Here is a 19,656-nt window from a genome sequence, read left to right on the forward strand (position 1 = left end):
TGTGATTATTTAATTTAACAGTAAACTGTCTAAAAATCGACCGATTTGAGTTGTAATTCGGTTAAGTACCAGCACTCGAACTCTTCTAAATTTATATAGTTTGGATGATAACTCAATTTTGAGTGCCACTCGAGTAAAACTCGATTTTTGTTTGTTTTTTATAATATAATTGTGTTTGTATTAAACTTTTAAGTATATTTTTATTTTGAAACCAACTAATAACATTAATAATATCCAACTCAAGATAGTAAATATATTTTTATTTACTCAGACTAACACGATATAATTTTTATACGATAGATTTTTACAATCAGTGAAGTCTAGTGGGCTATTCAATCCGATTAGAATGACACATGTAGAATTTTTAGACGCAAATTATATATTTTAATCTATAAAACATATAAATAGTTGAAATTGATTTAATATGTTTACAAGTTACGATCACCCGTAGGGATATGATCGAATTCAAGCACATGCACATATAAAAGTTTAACTATACGGGTCAATCAAAGTTCAGATTCAGATACATGTAATAGCTGTTATCTCCCTTTGTCTCTCTTTCTCTCCTCCTCTCTCTCAGTTTTTTTATTACCAGTCTACAAATATTTATATGTTGAACAATACTATGATCATCAGTTGGTCAAACAATCATTTGCTACCCTATTACTATCTTATCATGAAAGTTTATCAATATTTAACAAGCTGATTTATTTTTTATTAAATTATATGTGATTATTTTATTTAATAGCCAGTTGTCTAAAACTCGACTGACTTGAGTTATAATTCGGTTGATTACCTGCACTCGAACTCTTTTCCAAACTAATTTTATATTGTTTGGATGATAACTCAATTTTAAGTGTCACTCGAATAAAACTCGATACAAGCTTGAGCCAACTTGAATTAGACGTTAAGAAATTTAATAAATGGAAAAAGGTTTAAAACTGAAAAGATTGAATATAGTGACATAATTATCCAAGACTAATTAAATTGGATAATCCAATTTTTTTCCCGGTACTTCTATATTTGCCCGATTACTCATTACTCGATATAATCACCGAGTCAAATTATAATTCGATTTTTAAAACAGTGGTTACAGAATTTAATCAAGTTGTCACTTGAGTCCATTACATGTAAATAATTTTTATTTTTTAACAAAATGAGAATTACAAGATCTTGATTTAAATTTATAATTAAAATGATAGTTTGATTAAATATTCCAAAATCAATTGGGATAAATATATTTTTTGTAAATTAACCAACTATTAGCATTTAATATTTTTTGCATGAATATATTAGTTAAAAAACTTTTGTAAATGAGGGGTAATAAATAAGTGAAAATTGTAATTAACATAAATATTAATGTGCAAATACCTTAATCAATGATATTTAATATGTTGAATATAATAAATGAACCATATTGGTATTCTTGTAATTATAGGTTAAGTAGGGGTATAATGGACATTTCACGCCTAATTCTTTTGCTCTTTTTGCCCTTGGTTGCAATTTAATATATAGAAGTAGATGTATTGCTTTAAACTTTTTGCTCATGAGCTAATTAGTTAAATTAAAAATAAATTTTCACTTAAATGGATACAGAAGAAAGCTATACAGGAGTTAGAGGTAGTAAATTAATAATAACCTCTTATGTTTATTATATTATAAATTATACATTTATTGATATTATAATATGTTTTGAAAAAAAACTGCCCCTTTAGGGGAATTTTTATCTATCAGGTTTATATCGTCATTATTAGATCAAGTCAAAATTAGAAATAACTAGCATACCCCACCAAATTAGAAAAATGAAGCTTATCATAATTCTCAACACATTTGTATCAAAATATCATTTGTCAAATTGACAGTCAAACATAAAGATGCCATCCTAGTACCCATTTTCAGATTGGTCGATTTATTAATATATTTTTTTTATCATAAATTTTCATGTTAATGAATTGTATGAAAATATTATATCGAAAAGATCGGGAAAAATTTCTTCCATACATGAAAATGTTTCATCTAATCAAAGACATGCTGAAGTGTTCCTCGAAAAAATTAAATAAAAATTTTGATTTCCGAATAAAACTCGAAAGAAAAGCAAATTTCATGGAATTAAGAAGAAAATGATAACGTTCATTCCACCGACTAATCAAGGGTCATGCAATGATGTCCCGAAAATTTAGTCAATAAAACTTTAATGACTAAAAAATAATCACATGAACGACAAAAGATCCGTAGAAAGGGGAAAGAGAGAGAGAAAAGGGGGGAGGAAATAAAGAATCAGCACAAAAGCTTATACCATGCACCGAAATAAAGTCATCAACATGACACAATCATTAATTAACGACAAACAAAATCGTAATATACGATCAAAAAGCCGTCAAACATGACACTCCCTCAAAGAATACATTAATTAAAACCAAAGATACAATAAGTCTAAAACACAATTTGCAAAATATATTCTTATATATCTAGCTATAAATGAATCACAAAATCCAATTATGAAATATATAACCAATAACAAAGGATATATATGACAAATACATCTGAAAACACTAAGATAAAAGATTTCGAACTCATATCATTATCGCGGGTCAATTCACGATATCACACGATACTTAACTCACCGAATATAAACAGATGTAATAATAGAATATGGCTAAAACTGAATTGCAGTCGTCTAGCTCGTCATTAACTCATCCCAATTGATTTATCACCAAATCTAAATCTTGAAAATCGAGCAAATCTAACATCGAGGAACAGATCCGATGAGAAATATTATTGAAAAAATAAGAATAAATTAAAAGAAATTAACTAATTTGGATCTTTTCACCCGTGAAAATTAATGAAAACTCCGGCGACAGCTAGAAAATGAAAAAAGAACTAGAGAGGTTTTTTTAGGAGGTCAGTTTTTTCTTTTTCTGTAAACTACTAATATATTAATAATTTATGTCTATATAATTAAGATTTACTATTTGCTCATTCCATCCCTCTAGATTTTTTATATTGTGAAGGGAGATAATTTTATAAATTATTTTAAAATTTTCTCCTTCTAAATAAAAAATATAGTCTTTAAATTAAAAAAATAAAAAATTTAAAATGTAAAACCATATTTTATAATAGCCGTGTCTTAATAAACGGTAAAGAAATGAGAGGAATTTATAGTGCTATGTACAAAATAAAATGACATGAATTGAGATGAGATACTTTAATTTGTGTCACCTTGCTAAAATGCTAGAATGAAGAATTTGAAGGCATGCCTAAATAGTCTTTCCACAGAAGCCTGGTGAATCAACATTTACATTGGGATCTCAGATGAGAAAAAACACTCAGGCCAATCTTGCATGTCACCAAATTTGTCCAACACTGAACTTGTGATAAAGTCTGATACAAAAGTTGACAGTTGGGTAAACAATCACACTGATGGCAAGTAACCTCAAGTGTATTCAAAAGATCTAATCCAGACAATATATATTTAGAACTTGCAATGAAACATGGAGACTAGTAAATTTCCTCGATACGTATCTCTGAATAGCTTGAAATGATGGAATTGCAAGTATCCTTCAGTTCCTTCATCTTCAACTTGTACTCATCAGCTTCAGCACTAGTGTTTGCATTAATCCACTCAATAGCCAACTTGATAATTTCCTCCAGCTTCTTCTTGTCAGCTTCCTTCAGGTTACGTTTAGCTCTAATGGTACTCCTCAGGTTATATGCATAATCTTCAAATGCATTCATTGCCTTGATCTTCCTTTTGAACTCCTCGTCTTCAGCCCTGTACATCTCTGCATCTCCTATCATCCTCTCAATCTCATTTTCTGTAAGTCTTCCCTTGTCGTTAATTATTGTTGTACTCTGTTTTACCCCAGCAATCTTACACTCAGCAGTAACTTGTAACACTCCATTTGCATCAATACTAAATGTAACTATAACTTTAACTACACCCCTTGGGCACGGAGGGAGGCCATTAAGTGTGAACTCACCCAGTAAGTTGTTATGTGTCGAACTTGATCTCTCCCCCTCGAAAACTGATATTTCCATGGCCACCTGATCATCAAAAGGGGTAGTGTATACCTCTTCTCTGCTGGTGGGAATTGTTGTGTTCCTTGGAATAATAATACTCATTACTTCACCCTTTATCCGAATTCCAAGTGACAGAGGAGTAACATCAAGCAGTACTAAATCCCTAATATTATAATCGCTCACACCAGTCAGTACAGCAGCTTGGACAGCTGCACCATAAGCAACAGCCTCATCAGGATTAATGTTCTTGCAGAGCTCCTTACCATTGAAAAGTTCTTGCAATAGCTGCTGCACTTTAGGAATTCTGGTAGATCCACCCACAAGAACAACATCATGAACCCTACTCTTCTCCATCCCTGCATCTCTCAAACAATTTCCCACAGTCTCCACACAACTTCTAAAAAGATCCATGTTCAAATCCTCGAATCTGGCACGAGTAATTTTTGCACAGAAATCTATTCCCTCATACAAAGAATCTACATTAATGGTTGTCATAGCTAGGGCTGAGCATTCGGTCGGTTCGGTTCAAAACCGAACCGAACCGAAAAAACCGAAAACCGAATAATACTTTTTTTTGAAACCGAACCGAACCGAATTATTAGTTTAAACCGAACCGAACCAACCGAATTATTTCGGTTCGGTTTCGGTTCGGTTCTAAAAAAACCGAATACTACTTGCTGCAAGTTTTCTGACTTTTTTTGGGCGTGGCGAATGAGACGCAAACAAGAGTGTGCCATTTATCTGGCCATTTGGCTTACAACTGGGAATAACAATGATCAAAACTCAAGCGGAGGGTAAAGTTTCTACGGCCAGAAACATCAAACTACAAGTGAAAATTAGTCATGCTAAAATAAACGGGCAGAGTAGTGTTAGTGATTCACTGTGGTCGCCTGGTCGGAGATTCATGATACTGGTTAGCCGTTAGGAGAGCTCAGAGTGCCGCTTCATATTTAGGATTAGAACTGGGGAAGTTAGGGTTAGTGATTTACAGGACATAAAGTATATAAAATATTTTTTTTTATATTTAATAAAAGTTCGGTTATTTCGGTTTAAACCGAAATATTATATCAAAAACCGAACCGAACCGATATTATTTTCGGTTCAAACCGAAAAACCGAATTAACCGAAATTTTGAAAAAAATGAAACCGAACCGAACCGAAATTGTACGGTTCGGTTCGGTTTTTCGGTTTCGGTTCGGTTTTGCTCACCCCTAGTCATAGCATTATGAGAGAGAACTCTCTTTGCCTTTTCACAAGCACTTCTTAATCTTCTTAGAGATTTAGAGTTTCGGCTGATGTCTTCTCTGTGCTTCCTTTTGAATTCTTCAACAAAATGGTGTAGCAAACGATTGTCAAAGTCTTCACCTCCAAGGTGAGTATTACCTGCTGTAGCCAGAACTTTAATATTATTCTTTTTGACTTTGAGAAGAGACGCATCAAAAGTACCACCGCCAAGATCGAAAATAAGAACAATTTTCTCTTCAGCTAAACTACTTGTAAGCTTTTGGCCAAGACCATAAGCGACTGCAGCTGCTGTTGGTTCAACAAGGATACGCAACACATTGAGACCAGCTATTGTTGCTGCATCTTTAGTAGCCTGGCGCTGTGAGTCATTGAAGTGTGCAGGGACAGTGACAACAGCATTCTTTACTTTCTGACCCAGGTATTCTTCACCAATTTCCTTCATCTTAATGAGAACCATTGAAGACAACTCCTCAGGTGAAAATTGTTTGTCCTCACCTCTGTAATTGACAACTATTTTAGGTTTGTTAGCAGGATCACAGATAACCTTAAATGGCCAGAGGTTTATGTCACTTTGTACAGTTGAATCAGCAAATCTCCTTCCAATCAACCTTTTAGCATCTGTGTACAAGTAACATTGTCAATTTTATAAATTTGGGATATATATTTGTTCAATTTCATGAATTTCTTTGGCAAAGTTTTTGTTTCAATTAAATACAATTATGAAGTAAATATTGGCACTAGGGTACATTAGAATTAATTACCCACCAAATGCCTCGTGGTCCAACGGTATCTGATGAAACAGAAAGTATGTGGATCAAAACCTTGCCAAAGACTAGGTAGGCGCGTGAGTGTGTTTGATTATCTAAAGTATTGGGTAATTAGATTGCTATATGACCTTAAGCGGGAAATAGGTGAATATAACAATAGCAGACTAATTATAATATTCTTCATTTAAGATTTAAGTGGGGAGCCTTGTCCTTATTTTTTATGCAGATAATCCGTATAAAGATGAACAATCGCATTAAGCAAGGCTTGATATACAACTATTAACAATCTAATATAAGTACCTATAGCATTGAACTCGGTAAGAGTTTATTGTTTAGCCTTATATTTGTGCAGATGATTGGTATAAAAATGAACCATCACATCAAGAAAGAATTCATATATAACTATGAAAATTTTAAAATAAACAATTAACATACCACAGACAAAACTCCAAACAATGATTTATATATTTTATGTAAGTACCAAAAATAGTGTTGACAGGATTGAGAGCAGCCTGATTCTTGGCAGCATCGCCAATAAAACGCTCCGTATCAGTGAAAGCAATACATGATGGTGTAGTTCTGTTGCCCTGATCATTTGCAATGATTTCAACTTGGCCATGTTGCCAAACTCCGATGCAAGAGTATGTTGTGCCTAGATCGATTCCAACTGCTATTCCATCATTTTTGGCCATCTTAACGTGCAACTGTAAGAACTAAAACAAATGGAGATATCTGTAAGTTATTAACGAGTATGCAGAAAGCAGCTCGCGCTACAGGAAGGCTTTACGCAAACGAATAGTTTTTTCGTGCCCTTGCATACATTTTCAATATACTCTTTTCCATGAATAAGGTTGATGACATCTTGCAGATGGTTGTGGGTACCAATCCCACGTTTAAAGCCAGATGGGCCCACCATGATGGCCATTTTATATTGGTCTATTCCACAGAACAGATAAGTAGTTATTGTTATACATTAACAATAATGTGTAAGATATATATTAACAATTAGTATATTAATAATATAAGTAAAAATAACAATAAAAACAGAGTGATCGATAACAAAAAGAGTAAAACATCATATTATATAGATGCATATATGTATATAATCTTAAGGGAAAATCAATTTTTTTGTCACTCAACTATTTTTTCCTTTAAAAACATGACACCCAACAACGAAACCTCGTATAACTAGAACTATACTAATTATTCTATTAGTAACTAAGTATTCCGTTAAAAATAATTAACGGACATTAATTGGTATTCCAGCATGGCAGTATTTTGACATGTGGCTGCTTACATGCAATTTGTATATATATAATTTTAGTAATTAAATAAAAAGAAAAGACCAACACATAACAAAAACACACAGCCTCTATACACGATCAAACAAAACCCTCCTTCCCTAATCGAACAAAACCCCTCTTTCAAAGATGTCTTTCTAAGGGTTTTTTATCTAAACAATCACGATAGTGCATTCAAGGTATGATTAAGTCAAAAACTTACAAATAATTATGAAGCTTAATTACGGCACTGAAGAGTATATATACTCCTAGCTTTTCTTCATAACACAATTAATGTTATGCCGAACTATAGCAAGGTTGTCAGTCCAACTGGTCTTTAAAAATGAATGAAAAACTCGGAAGCAAATCTAGTCCGGTAGTATGCATTTCTATCAGCTGGTGTTATTCAAATTAGTGACATAATCGTTCTGCTCTGGTCTCTCCAATCACTGTTCGGTCACCGTACATGAACGATAACAACTCTCCACTCCAAGTCACTTCTGCAGGCCTGATTATGTAATTTCCCTAATTTAGAGATATAAGAACCCTAGTTAAAATCTTCCCCGAATTTGAAATGAAGAGAACAGTTGTATATTCAGGATCAAGTTATATTTATAAATACTGGATATGACACATCAGCATAACACATCAGCGAGACAGTCCACGTAAGCGCTTTATTTAACGGTCAGAGGTCAAACTTAATGGAATATGGTACAATCCAATACAAAAGTAACGTTAGTGATTAAAAAAAATTAAAATATTAATTCGGTGGTAGGTTTCTAAAGGAAAAAAATAGTTGAGTGACAAAAAAATTGATTTTTCCTAATCTTAAATTACATTAAATTAATTTGTAAACAAATTAAAAGTAAAATAAAAGTATTAGATAAATAAACACAGATTATATATATCATCAAATTATGTAATGTACAGCAAAGAGGAAGAACTTGTTTTTTTTATAGATAGAGAGAATCTGATCCCACTTTTGCAAAGTGTGTCCTTATAAGCAACTATACCTCCCCGCCGGTGTGCTTCAGCAGTGGCTTCCCAGGATTAAGAGAATTATAAGCATTAAGAATTATAAGCACCGCAAATTCTTAGATAGTAGCGAACTAAAAATTGAGAGAATTTTATAAACTGTGACAATTATTTTTAGTATTTTTTGTATATGTTTTCAATGTGTCTCATATTTGTGTCCATCAAATACAGATAGACAATGTAAAGAAACTTGACACCCTTCACACACCCTTCACAGTTCACACTCCAATATAGACACTTTTTAAATAGTCAAGACCATTCAAAGTTTATATTCAATTAAATTATAAAATAACGCTATTATTCTAACAGTCATAAGTACTCGCAATTACTAAGGAAAGATGTCGCTTCAAAGGAGAAACAACCCCCTCCCCTCCCCCCAGCAAATTCAACCCTAGATCAGTCCCAGCATGCTCTTGAGTTCAACTAAACGAAAACATGCTATTTAAGTACAGTTCTATCCTCGAAATAAAAATCAAGAAGTCGAAGTTAGAACTAGTAATACTGTAAAAGACACAACAAAACATGTGGGTATATACCAAAAGCAAAGCCCAAAGAAGTGCATTTGCTTTTAACTTAAAATCTGAAGAAACCTTTGAGGCAAATAAGCTTAAGGATTCAACCGTGACTCAAGGCCAAGTGGGTGAGTGTGATTTCAAATAGAAAATAACATTACAGCAACAAATTAACATATAAGCTGTGAATAAAGCATGATATATAAACAGCAAATGCAATTGTAGCATTATGTAGTGTTTACCTGTTTCAAGAAGTAGCAAAACTTGCAGATGATCAAACAGATTTTGCTAAGGAGAAACGGCGAACAGCTTGAAAAACCCTTCTAAAGTCTAGTAGTCTACTCCCTTTCTCATCTTCCCGTACATGCTCACTTTTCTCTTTATTCTTCAAACAAACTGACCCTACTTTATTTTTTTCTTCTTGATTAAGAGATTGTTTTGCTCCGCTCTCCCCTTTAACAAATTATGTTTGTGCAGTAAATAAGAAACTAGCATAAAAGCCCGTGCGACGGGCCTCTAGTTTATGCCCTTTTTTTAAATAATATTCATGTGTCATCATATTATTTCGAGCCTAATTATTATGTTCTTTTTCCACAAAATATATAAATATGAAATGTAATATTTGCAACCTAATAGCGTTAATAGTAATAAAAGTACTATATTTTTAAAAATTTATGGATCAAAACTACATTTGGCCTGATTTTTCTATATTCAAATTCGTTAGGATATAGAGGCCAATACCATATTATCTACATGTTCAAAATTATATTCGAAATTAATACGGAAACTTTTAGATTTTAAATATAATATGCCTCGTTGAAAAGTATGCGTAATTTATTGTTGAAAATTATTAAATTATTTCATCTAATATAACTATAATTTTGATGAAAACTTGTTCTTAATATGTGAATCAGGATATCCTAAATCATGATTAGATGAAGATGTCATATGTGGTCCGCGTTGTTTTATATGTATTTCTTCTTTTTTGAACGTACATTTTGTTATATTTAAGTGATACATGATGGGCAGATCATGAACACATTTTTTTTTAGCATATGTTGCACACACTTTGTATAAATAGAAATTGAAACCTTTGTTGTATATAAAAAGACTCATACCTTATTTTATTAAAAAAGCATCAATTGAACTACCAACCTTATAATTGTAGCCAAAAAATTCCGACACATTTGATGTGACTTACCTTTTTAATTTTCATATCAATTATATAGTACTTCAATGTATTAGAGTTTTATTGTTAATTTAAAATATTATATGATTATTACTTTGATACTCCCTCCGTTTCAAATTAGATGTCCACTTTCAAAAAATCACACAGTTTAAGAAAAGTGGTTGTTCACACATTAATTGCATTAAATAAGAATAATATGTGGTGTGAGATTGATCTAGGAAATATAAATAAGAGATATGTGGAGGAGAATTGACTTAGAAAATATGATTTTGCATTGAAAGTTGGAGTGGACAAGTAATTTGAAACAAAAAATTTTCTTCAAAGTGGACATGTAAATTGAAACGGAGGGAGTACAATATTTTATAATATTATCTCGTTATAAAATTTTAATTTTTTAACATAGGTTTGTCTAGTGTGTGCCCATGGGCACATGCTAAGCACAAACATTTATAAAATTGGAGGGTTTTGATTGGTGTGGTTGTTGTAACTGCAGGAGGCTCCATCATTATTAAAGAAGGTAAGCCAATAAAAACCATCCAAATTCATAAATTTTGGTGTTTAGTGTTTGCTCATGGGCACATCATAGAAAAACTGTTTTATCATTAGTTTTCTGAGCTTGTTGATTAAAATTTTTAATGATTTGTCATGTAATTGTTATAAACCAAATCTCAAAATGATCATCTGGAATTTCAAATAGCAAAAAGAGAGTCCCCATGAAGTTTATAAAAACATGAAATATTTTGTTTAATTAGTCGTGTAGTTACCTTTTTAGCTCCGTGCAAACTCACATTTTTAAATATCTTGATACTCGTATTTCTTAGGGGTGAGCAATGTAGCATATCATGTTCAACTGTTAAAAATCAAATCATGTCTTCGATATTCTGTATTATGGAAAAACATTCTTATCCAGTCCCGTTTAATCAGATATAAGTTTTCATCGTATCGCGTCGGATTATCCGGTTCAGAATTAATTATACTTTATTAATTTAATATGTAATTAATTAATTAATTTAATTTGAATCATTTTATTTAACTGGTATGTTATATATTGTTGGATGACATATTAAAATTATAGTTTTAAAACTTTAATATATATAACTTACTTCTCTGTGCTATTTTATATTAACCAAGTAATAATTATCACTCAATTCTTTTTAGTAGGTCTCGTAAACACGTTGTATTATTATATGGTTGACTTTTGATTGACATTATAGAATTTCCCTAAGTTCACCTTCATATCACAAGTTATAATATTTCAAATTCATGTATCATCAAAATTACATCATTTAGATATATTTTCTAACATCAAATTTGATGTCTTTCTCACTATTCTTATATCTATAATTTTCTTTTAAAAAAATTTAGTTACACGTTGAATTCTGAATTCTTAAGTTTAATATTAAAAGTAATCTAAATAAGAATATTTTTTAGTTATCTTATTTCATGTTCTCCAAAACATTGTAATCTCTTTATAAATCACTTTTTATAATTAAAATAAATCAATACGACATAGTCCATATTGAAAGTCTATCAAATTTCCTTTCAAAGATGCTCACTGAAACCTCAGTTTTTGTTACTTATCACATCTATGACTTAGAATTTCTATAATATTGTATTGTACTCACTTAAACTATTAAGTTAGATTAGAATATAAAAAATTTTAATATGACATAGTCAATGTTGAAAGCCCATCAATTTTTGTTTCAGATATGCTCACTGAAATCTTAGTTTTTGAGCTTATTTCTCACATTCATTTGTTAAAATTTTATAATATCGTATTAGTACTCGTTTAAATTATTAAATTAGATTTGAATTTGTTCATTTTTATTCGGATATGAATTATATATATTTTTAGAAAGTGGAATCATGATTCGAGCCCTATTTTTCAGATTCTTTTTCAATATATGAGACTTAACTGAAATAATAACGTATCTTAAATAAATAAGATATTGAAAAAATATAAATACAACAATTTTAATGTATGTGATTAATGATTTTGAATAACATGTCAATCGCTTGTGTAGCTCAAGTGGTGTAAACGGTGCACATGAATTAGAGAGTTCACGAGTTCAATTCTTGTTAAAAACAATTTTTTTATATAAATGAGGAGAAGTTAGGTTCGGAGTTAGGCTCGGATTCGGAGCTAGGTAATTTATTTGCTCAGGAGGGAGGCTTGACACGAACCTGTTGGGCTATTATATATATAAGTAGATAAGTAGATAGATTGAATTTAAATTAGAAATAAATTAAAAATTGATTTATAATTGTTTAAATATTTTTTAATAACTTAAATTTTTAAGTATATTCTAATAAAAATCATCAATCATCGATATACTTATATAAAGAAGAAGCGAGGGACGTGTAGGTGGCGCCTCTCACATCGCTCCGTTCTATTTTTCTCATTTTTTGGAATTTTTGGATAAAAAAAATAAAAAATTAGAACTAACTTTTTTAGTTTCGGATATATTAGAAGCAAGTTTCAGAATCTGATTTTGTTTCAAATTATTTATGGAATATAGTAGCTTGAAAGTTTTAATCTGATTTTGTTTCAGATTATTTAATTATGGGAAAGAGTAGCACACAAGTCTTTGTACACCTATAAGTATAGATTGTAGGGTTTTAGATCATCTAAACACAACCTCCTATACCACAACCCCTACCTCTCTCTGGTGATAATTTTCTTACTCAATTATACAGTATTAAAAATCAAAGGTTGTTGCAAGCAAAGGTAGTTATAGACCGTTATATTGGATTATTTATGGAATATAGTAGCTTGCAAGTTTTTTAATCTAATTATGTTTCAGATTATTTAATTATGGAAAAATATAAATACCCCGCTCTCTCTCAATAACACAACCTTACTCGTTGTTGGTGACCGAATACGCTTTATAAATAATTTTTTTTTGCCTATTTATCTTCTTCATTTGATACAACAATGAGTTACACTATGATAGATGTTTTGAATGGCGATGGAGATAATTGATTGACAAGAGTAAGAGTTTGTCGGATGTGAGAGTAGACTGCTATCTTGTGAATTTAAATTGATGTTTTTGCGGACAACCAATCGAAAGAAATTGGAGAAAGGAGTCACTAATATACACCTGTATGGATTGGAATTTATACGTCCCGACATGATTAATGTTCGTATAACTAGAACATAATGGTTATCCCTGTTAAAACGGGGATGATTTCAGAGTTGCATTTCAATATCTTTTTGACTTTTACACACTTATGTTCATGCAAGCTTACTGTCTATTTTATTGGTCAATCAATGTATATGGCTAGATGTCATCACAGTCCTGTCAAAGAGTTGTATGCTTTTTACATGTAGGGTGTGGTATATATGTGTTTGGAAATTAATGACAATGTCGGTGAAAAACATGATTACTTTTAAAAAAAATTAAAATTAAGATTCGTCATGCTTTAAATCGTTAATTATATGTAAAAATTTATTTTCATTTTTTCACTCATTAATTATAGTCCAATTATGTAATTTTATATATTAATACTTATATTACATCGAGATGTTTATAATATAAAATTTATTTTATTCTACAAATATTAATTTTGAAATATTAATATAATTTTTATAGACTGTACACACATTTATTTTATTCTACAAATACTAATATTGAATCATTAATATAATTTTTATAGACCGCCGCAACGCGCGGCTCCTCGACTAGTTAGATATAAGTCATAAACTAGAGTAATGAGTATTAGATCCTATCTTTTATATTTTTTTCTTATTTTTCTCAATGCTTCATATAATTTTTTCTAAATTTTGGCGCCCAATCAAAATACAGAGAATTGGACAAAATAGTAGTATATTCCATATTTCTATTTTTTTCTATATTATATTTTATATTTATAATAATTCTGTTGAATAATATAAATATAGCTTTATTTATAAAACATAAATATTTTATATAAATATAATTTTCTTCCTATTATGGTAAATACTCTACAATCTACCGATGCCCTGACGATAGTAGGTTTCATATTCAATAAAATACAATATGCCCAGATGATAGCACGTTTCATAGCCAATAAAATACAACGTTGACAGCGACAGATCTAAACATGAGATTTGTGAAGAGGCTCCAAACACATTTTTAGATAATATTTCATATAGAATTTTTTGATTTATTTTTTTAATTTTATAAATTTTGAAAATAATAGAAAAAGATAAAGAAATAATTTTAAGAACACATGTCTTTTCTAGAAGTCTAGAATCGCCCCCGCATATCAAGCAGAAAGTATTTACCGAGTAAAAATATCTAATATTCTAATGCCATTGCATGCTTATAACAACTAGACCACACGTATCTCTCTTCCCATTCATATTCACTTTAATCATATACTCCCTCCGTCCCATTTAATTATATACACTTTTTTTTTTTGGATATCCCACTCAATTCTATACCTTTCAAAACTTTCCCAAAATAGTCAAGTTTTATAATATAAAAACCTCACCCACCAACTACTTTCAACTACTTTTTCAAATCTATCAATTATATATAGATGGGTCCCACTACTTTACTCACTTTTTTTTCTCTTTCTTTCTACTTTACATTACTTTATACACTTTTCTTAATTTTCGTGTCCAATCCATATGTATACAATTCCGAGGGACGGAGGGAGTACTCCCTCCGTCCCAGTCAATAGTATACATTGGGGGACGGGGGCGCGGCACAGACTTTAATGCTTCAATATAGTATAGTTCTGTAAATTATTTTTAAGATTTTCTTTTTTTGTATAAAAGTATAACATTTATATTTTTATACAAAAAAAGAAAATATTAAAAATAAGTTGTGGAACTATGTTTTATAAGAGCCTTAAAAAGCGTGTCGAGCAGTGAAAAAGCGTGTCGAGCAGTTATATGCAGAATGCAGTCCCTGTCAAGTGTCAAGTGTCATCATGCACTAGTTAGATTCAAATCCATGTAACCTAAACTGCAGTAATGTTGACAAACACCTGAAAGCCCGTATCCTCACAATGCACTACACTCTACACTCTGTCGATGCCCAGATAATAGGCTACTGAAATACTAATTCGTGAAGCTTAAGAACTCAAGAATTGTGGGTTAATCCTAAACACTCTGGTAACGAGGTATGAAAGTTAATTAATTGATGAACGATAAATGTCAGAGCAATTGTAAATAAGATATTGGAGGAAACCAAACAATCGACAGCTAATTTGAACTAATAGCCTCATCAGCAAACTCTGTTTGGTTCGGTCCATTTCTCACTCACAACTAGAACAAATTTTAATTTGAAAGCATATATAAATGTGACAAGATCAGTTCATGAATTGGAAATAAGATATTGGAGGAAACTATACAAAATAGATCAAAACTAAATTAACAAGTCGATCAAACTTCGTATAGTTCCATCCAATTCTCACTTACAAATAGAACAATGCACTCTGTTAATGTTGAGCTTCTTTCACTTCTCACTTGTGTTGAAAATCTTTCTTCTGTTCTCTTTATATAAAGAACATCGAGTTGAACAACCCACACATTTTGTATGAACACAATAGACTTCGTGTTCTGTTTTTCAGGACAAGTAGTTTCACGGTACAGTAGAGGACAGCACAGTACTAATTGCTAAATGTCTACTAATGTATGGACTCAATCTCCTTGCTTAACAAATGCATGCTTTATGTACCCTGCTAAATGCCAGTATAAGTTTCTGAAACAAGAATTCTCGGTATCTTGTAATATTCTAGTTCAATTTAATTTCTGAAACAGAGGATCTTGGAGAATTGGCATGTAGAAGTGCAGGGAAAATTTTGGATCCCCGTTATTAAAACTATATAATTTCAAAAACAGTAATATAAAGTACTTTTTAGGTCGAGTAGTGTTATAGGTTATCCGACATGATTTATGCACAAATAACTACAGACGTTATCCTGTAAAGTCTGTTAATACTTGCACAGTTGCAGAATGAAGAAGATAAGGAGAACATTCTGCTCTAGTTGAATTGTATTGAATATGAGTCACAGTGAAAGAAGATCTGTAAATGTAGAAGGGAACAGTTGTACAAGTTAATGGCAAAACTAACTAATACATTGGAATTAAGTCTGGAACAATCTTGATCAACCCAAATCCCTGATTCTCATTTCCATGAATGATTCAAACGTGTCTTATACCAGTCTACCGGAGGATGAATGTTTTTTTCGGATCAGAACCAAACATATGTAACATGTTTCTCTAAATTGTGATGCAAACTATTTAAAATGAACAATATTATTTGGCTAAGATAGACACAAAACAACAAGTAATTTTATACACATTTTTAGTTTTGAAAATATAATGTATGATTATATAATCTAGGGCTGAGCAAACGGTCGGTTCGGTTCGACCGAACCGAACCGAAATAACCGAAAACCGAAGTTCCATATTTTTCCTGACCGAACCGAACCGAACTTATCTTTCAAACCGAACCGAAACCGAACCGAAATACTTCGGTTTTTTCGGTTCGGTTAAAGAAAAACCGAAGTTTTCAAAATTAGACAAACCCACCGAAGTACTATCAAAGATTCAAATCAAACACCATCTTCTCCCCCTCACCAAACAGCTCCACTCCATTATTATCCCCTCTGGCTGCTCATCAGACAAGTTTGGGCGAGTGGGTATTTCTGGGGACATGTTTGATGTATTATTTTGTTGGGTGGGAATGTGCAGATTGGGGATTTGGGTGGTGCGCGGAAGTGAAGCTTGCTTGAATCAGTATTGAATCTGATTTGATTAGGGTGGAGATTGCTGCAGACGGGAGAATGGAGGGTGGAGGAGCAAGGCACCAGTGACTACTGATTAGGTCACAGCACGTTAACAACTTAACATATATGTATTTTTAAGTATTATTATTATTATATATAAATAATTTAATATATATAAAAAACTTCGGTTATTTCGGTTAAACCGAAATTATGTTTTGGAGAACCGGACCGAACCGAAATTTTTGTTCGGTTATAACCGAAAACCGAACTAACCGTAATTTTAAAAATGTCCAAACCAAACCGGACCGAATTTCTACGGTTCGGTTCGGTTAGTTCGGTTTGGTTCGGTTTTGCTCAGCCCTAATATAATCATATGAATAAATCAAATCAAAAAGACATCGTTGGAAACCAAATAAATGAAAGTAATTTGAACTAGTAAAATATGATTAACATTTAGTGAACTCTTTAACCTTGTTAGATCACATATATATATATATGCATGTGAAAACTCTGAAAACTTTAAATTAATCCGGAATCACTGATATTTTAACATTATAAGCCATAGAAAATTAACAATCATTAGTTCTATCCAATATCTACACGCTAGAAGTGACTAACTATGAACAGAGTAAGTTACAAATACGAACTATGAAGCAGTTATTAATTATTATAAAGATTCTTTCTTTTGTTCTCCACATCAAATATAACAACCCACACACATTTTGTATGAAAACACAAAATGCATGTTAGCACAGCCTAAATGTCTACCACTCATATTCCTATGTAATAACAGAGGATCTCAAATCTTGGATCCATATATTTTCGACATTTTTGAAATTAAGAACTAATGATTATAGCATTACCCTGCTGCATCGTGTTTTGAGATGAGTATACACTTGCGCTATGAATTATAATCATCTGGTTATGTGAGCTATAAACGAATCTAACTCAATGCAACGAACTCCGCCTTCAGTCACAGATTTCTTGATCCCTTCACTGAACTCTGCAGCTCTCTTCCTCATTTCATCCCCTTCGCTGGATGCCATCAACTTTTTTACAGCAGTTTCAATTACCAAAGATTCCACTAATTCATTCCCTTGAGCCCAGTCCTTGACCATGGTACCTACTTGAAGTACCTTGGTGATTAGCACTGCATTTCTTGGCTGGTCGGAATGCATTGGCCACGTAGCCATGGGCACTCCCATTGTAATGCTTTCCAAGCATGAGTTCCATCCGCAGTGGCTCATAAATCCTCCAGTGGAAGCATGGGCCAAAATCTCCAACTGAGGTGCCCAGTCTCTCACTATAACCCCCTGATCAGCTTTGGTTATTCGGTCTTCATATCCCTCTGGCAATTCAGCTTTCCTGACTTCTCCTGTGAAAATGTCTCCCCTGTCTGCCTCTCTCAATACCCATATAAACTTGTGGGAGCTGTTTTCCAGGCCAACTGCGAGGGCGTGGACTTGTTCATCACTCAGGGAGGTTGTTGTGCCGAAAGACACAAATAGTACTGAATTTGAAGCTTGATTGTCTAGCCACTCTAAGCATTTGTGTCTTTTTTCATCTGAATTTTTGCAAATTTCAACAGGGTTAAATGGCCCAATAGCCCATTGTTTCTTGTCATTCTGCAATTTCTGGAGCAAATCGAGGTAATGACCTTCGACTAATCTAGAAGTGTTGTGGAGGTGACCAGAGCACTTCTTGAGGTGCACTTGTTGTTTTTCTGCTAAAGCAAACAACTCTGAACTAATACAACTTTCCATACAAGGTAACTGTCGGAGAATGTGGTCATCAGTTACATTAGACCTTCCGCTGAGATCCCAGAAATAAGAATAATAAAAAAAAGCTGAAGTACTATAAAAAGTGTAGGTCTCAGCATTGGCCAAGGAAATAAAATCTTGAACAGAATAAGCCATTAGTTCATCATGAATGATGATTAGTCTTCGAGCACTTGCAGAGAGAGACGTAATGAGTCTGCAAACAGGCTCGCGAAGATGAACAGAGGCGTCAAATGCTGGTTGAAGATGGAAGGGAAATTTATTGGACGCTTTGGGATCAGGAGGTGGAGAGTGAAAAGGCTGGATGGGGAATTCATGAATGTGAATGTTTTCAGAAGTCTGGAGGTCCCAGCCCTGGTGGCGGCTTCTGGCTTGACGGATGTGAGTGGTGGTACTTACATAGTGCACTGGTATGTTATGAGAGGAAATGAGACGGGAGAGGTGAAGGAGTTGACCTAAATGACCTTGCGCCAGAAAAGGAACTACCAGCACGCATACCTCAGAGTCTTTCTCCATTGAAGAGTACTCTAAGTTCTCACTTATCAAGTAACATCAAGAACTATAACACCTAATCTACTAGTTCACGGCTACTTAAATAACTGAGACGGGCCTGTTCAAGATACACCATTTTGACCTTTGCTAATAGAGTCTGCATGATAGCTCGTGTTTCCAATAAGGTGGACTCGTCTAACTGTATAGAAAGAGGCCACGAAACACCATCTATGACCTCAGAAGCAAGAGTACAAGATCAAGATTCCATGCATTTCCCTTCATTAATGTCACTGTTTCATATTGATACAGAATTTTGGTCCCTTGGGATGCCAAAATAGAATTTTAGTCACACCTCATAATTCAAAAGCATTTTCATGAACTTTTCAAGCCCTTGGTAATCCATCACCTTATTCACATTTAACCTGATATAGTTTTCTGATATAGTTGTTTTAAAATAGCAATGCTGCCTATGATGTTCAATGGTAAGAAGCCAAACTGAATCATCCGCTGACTTCGTGCCATGTCAGACATGTTAGATGCAGCAGTTGAGTAGAGACCATAAGTCGAAAACAGACTAAGCCAAGAATTTGCTGCAAAATAAACGTTTTGAGTTGG

The 19,656-nt window shown here is 32.5% G+C and overlaps 2 protein-coding genes across 2 annotated transcripts; both read right to left on the reverse strand.

Moving 5' to 3' along the window:
• Positions 1 to 3,313: 3,313 nt before the first annotated feature.
• LOC108205782 (heat shock 70 kDa protein 18) lies at positions 3,314 to 9,288 on the reverse strand. Its single transcript, XM_064087435.1, has 6 exons — positions 9,102 to 9,288; positions 7,536 to 7,837; positions 6,853 to 6,968; positions 6,514 to 6,745; positions 5,230 to 5,883; positions 3,314 to 4,517 (listed from the first exon to the last, which is right to left on the reverse strand). Exons 3-6 carry the CDS (start codon positions 6,955 to 6,957, stop codon positions 3,499 to 3,501), a joined length of 2,010 nt encoding a protein of 669 aa, XP_063943505.1. The 5' UTR covers positions 6,958 to 6,968; positions 7,536 to 7,837; positions 9,102 to 9,288; the 3' UTR covers positions 3,314 to 3,498.
• An 8,043-nt stretch (positions 9,289 to 17,331) lies between these two features.
• LOC108208195 (zeatin O-glucosyltransferase) lies at positions 17,332 to 19,327 on the reverse strand. The gene has a single exon (XM_017378697.2). It carries the CDS (start codon positions 19,063 to 19,065, stop codon positions 17,686 to 17,688), a length of 1,380 nt encoding a protein of 459 aa, XP_017234186.1. The 5' UTR covers positions 19,066 to 19,327; the 3' UTR covers positions 17,332 to 17,685.
• Positions 19,328 to 19,656: the final 329 nt, after the last annotated feature.

The sequence above is a fragment of the Daucus carota genome, chromosome 2 (assembly GCF_001625215.2).
Source record: "Daucus carota subsp. sativus chromosome 2, DH1 v3.0, whole genome shotgun sequence".
NCBI classification, from domain to species: Eukaryota; Viridiplantae; Streptophyta; class Magnoliopsida; order Apiales; family Apiaceae; genus Daucus; species Daucus carota.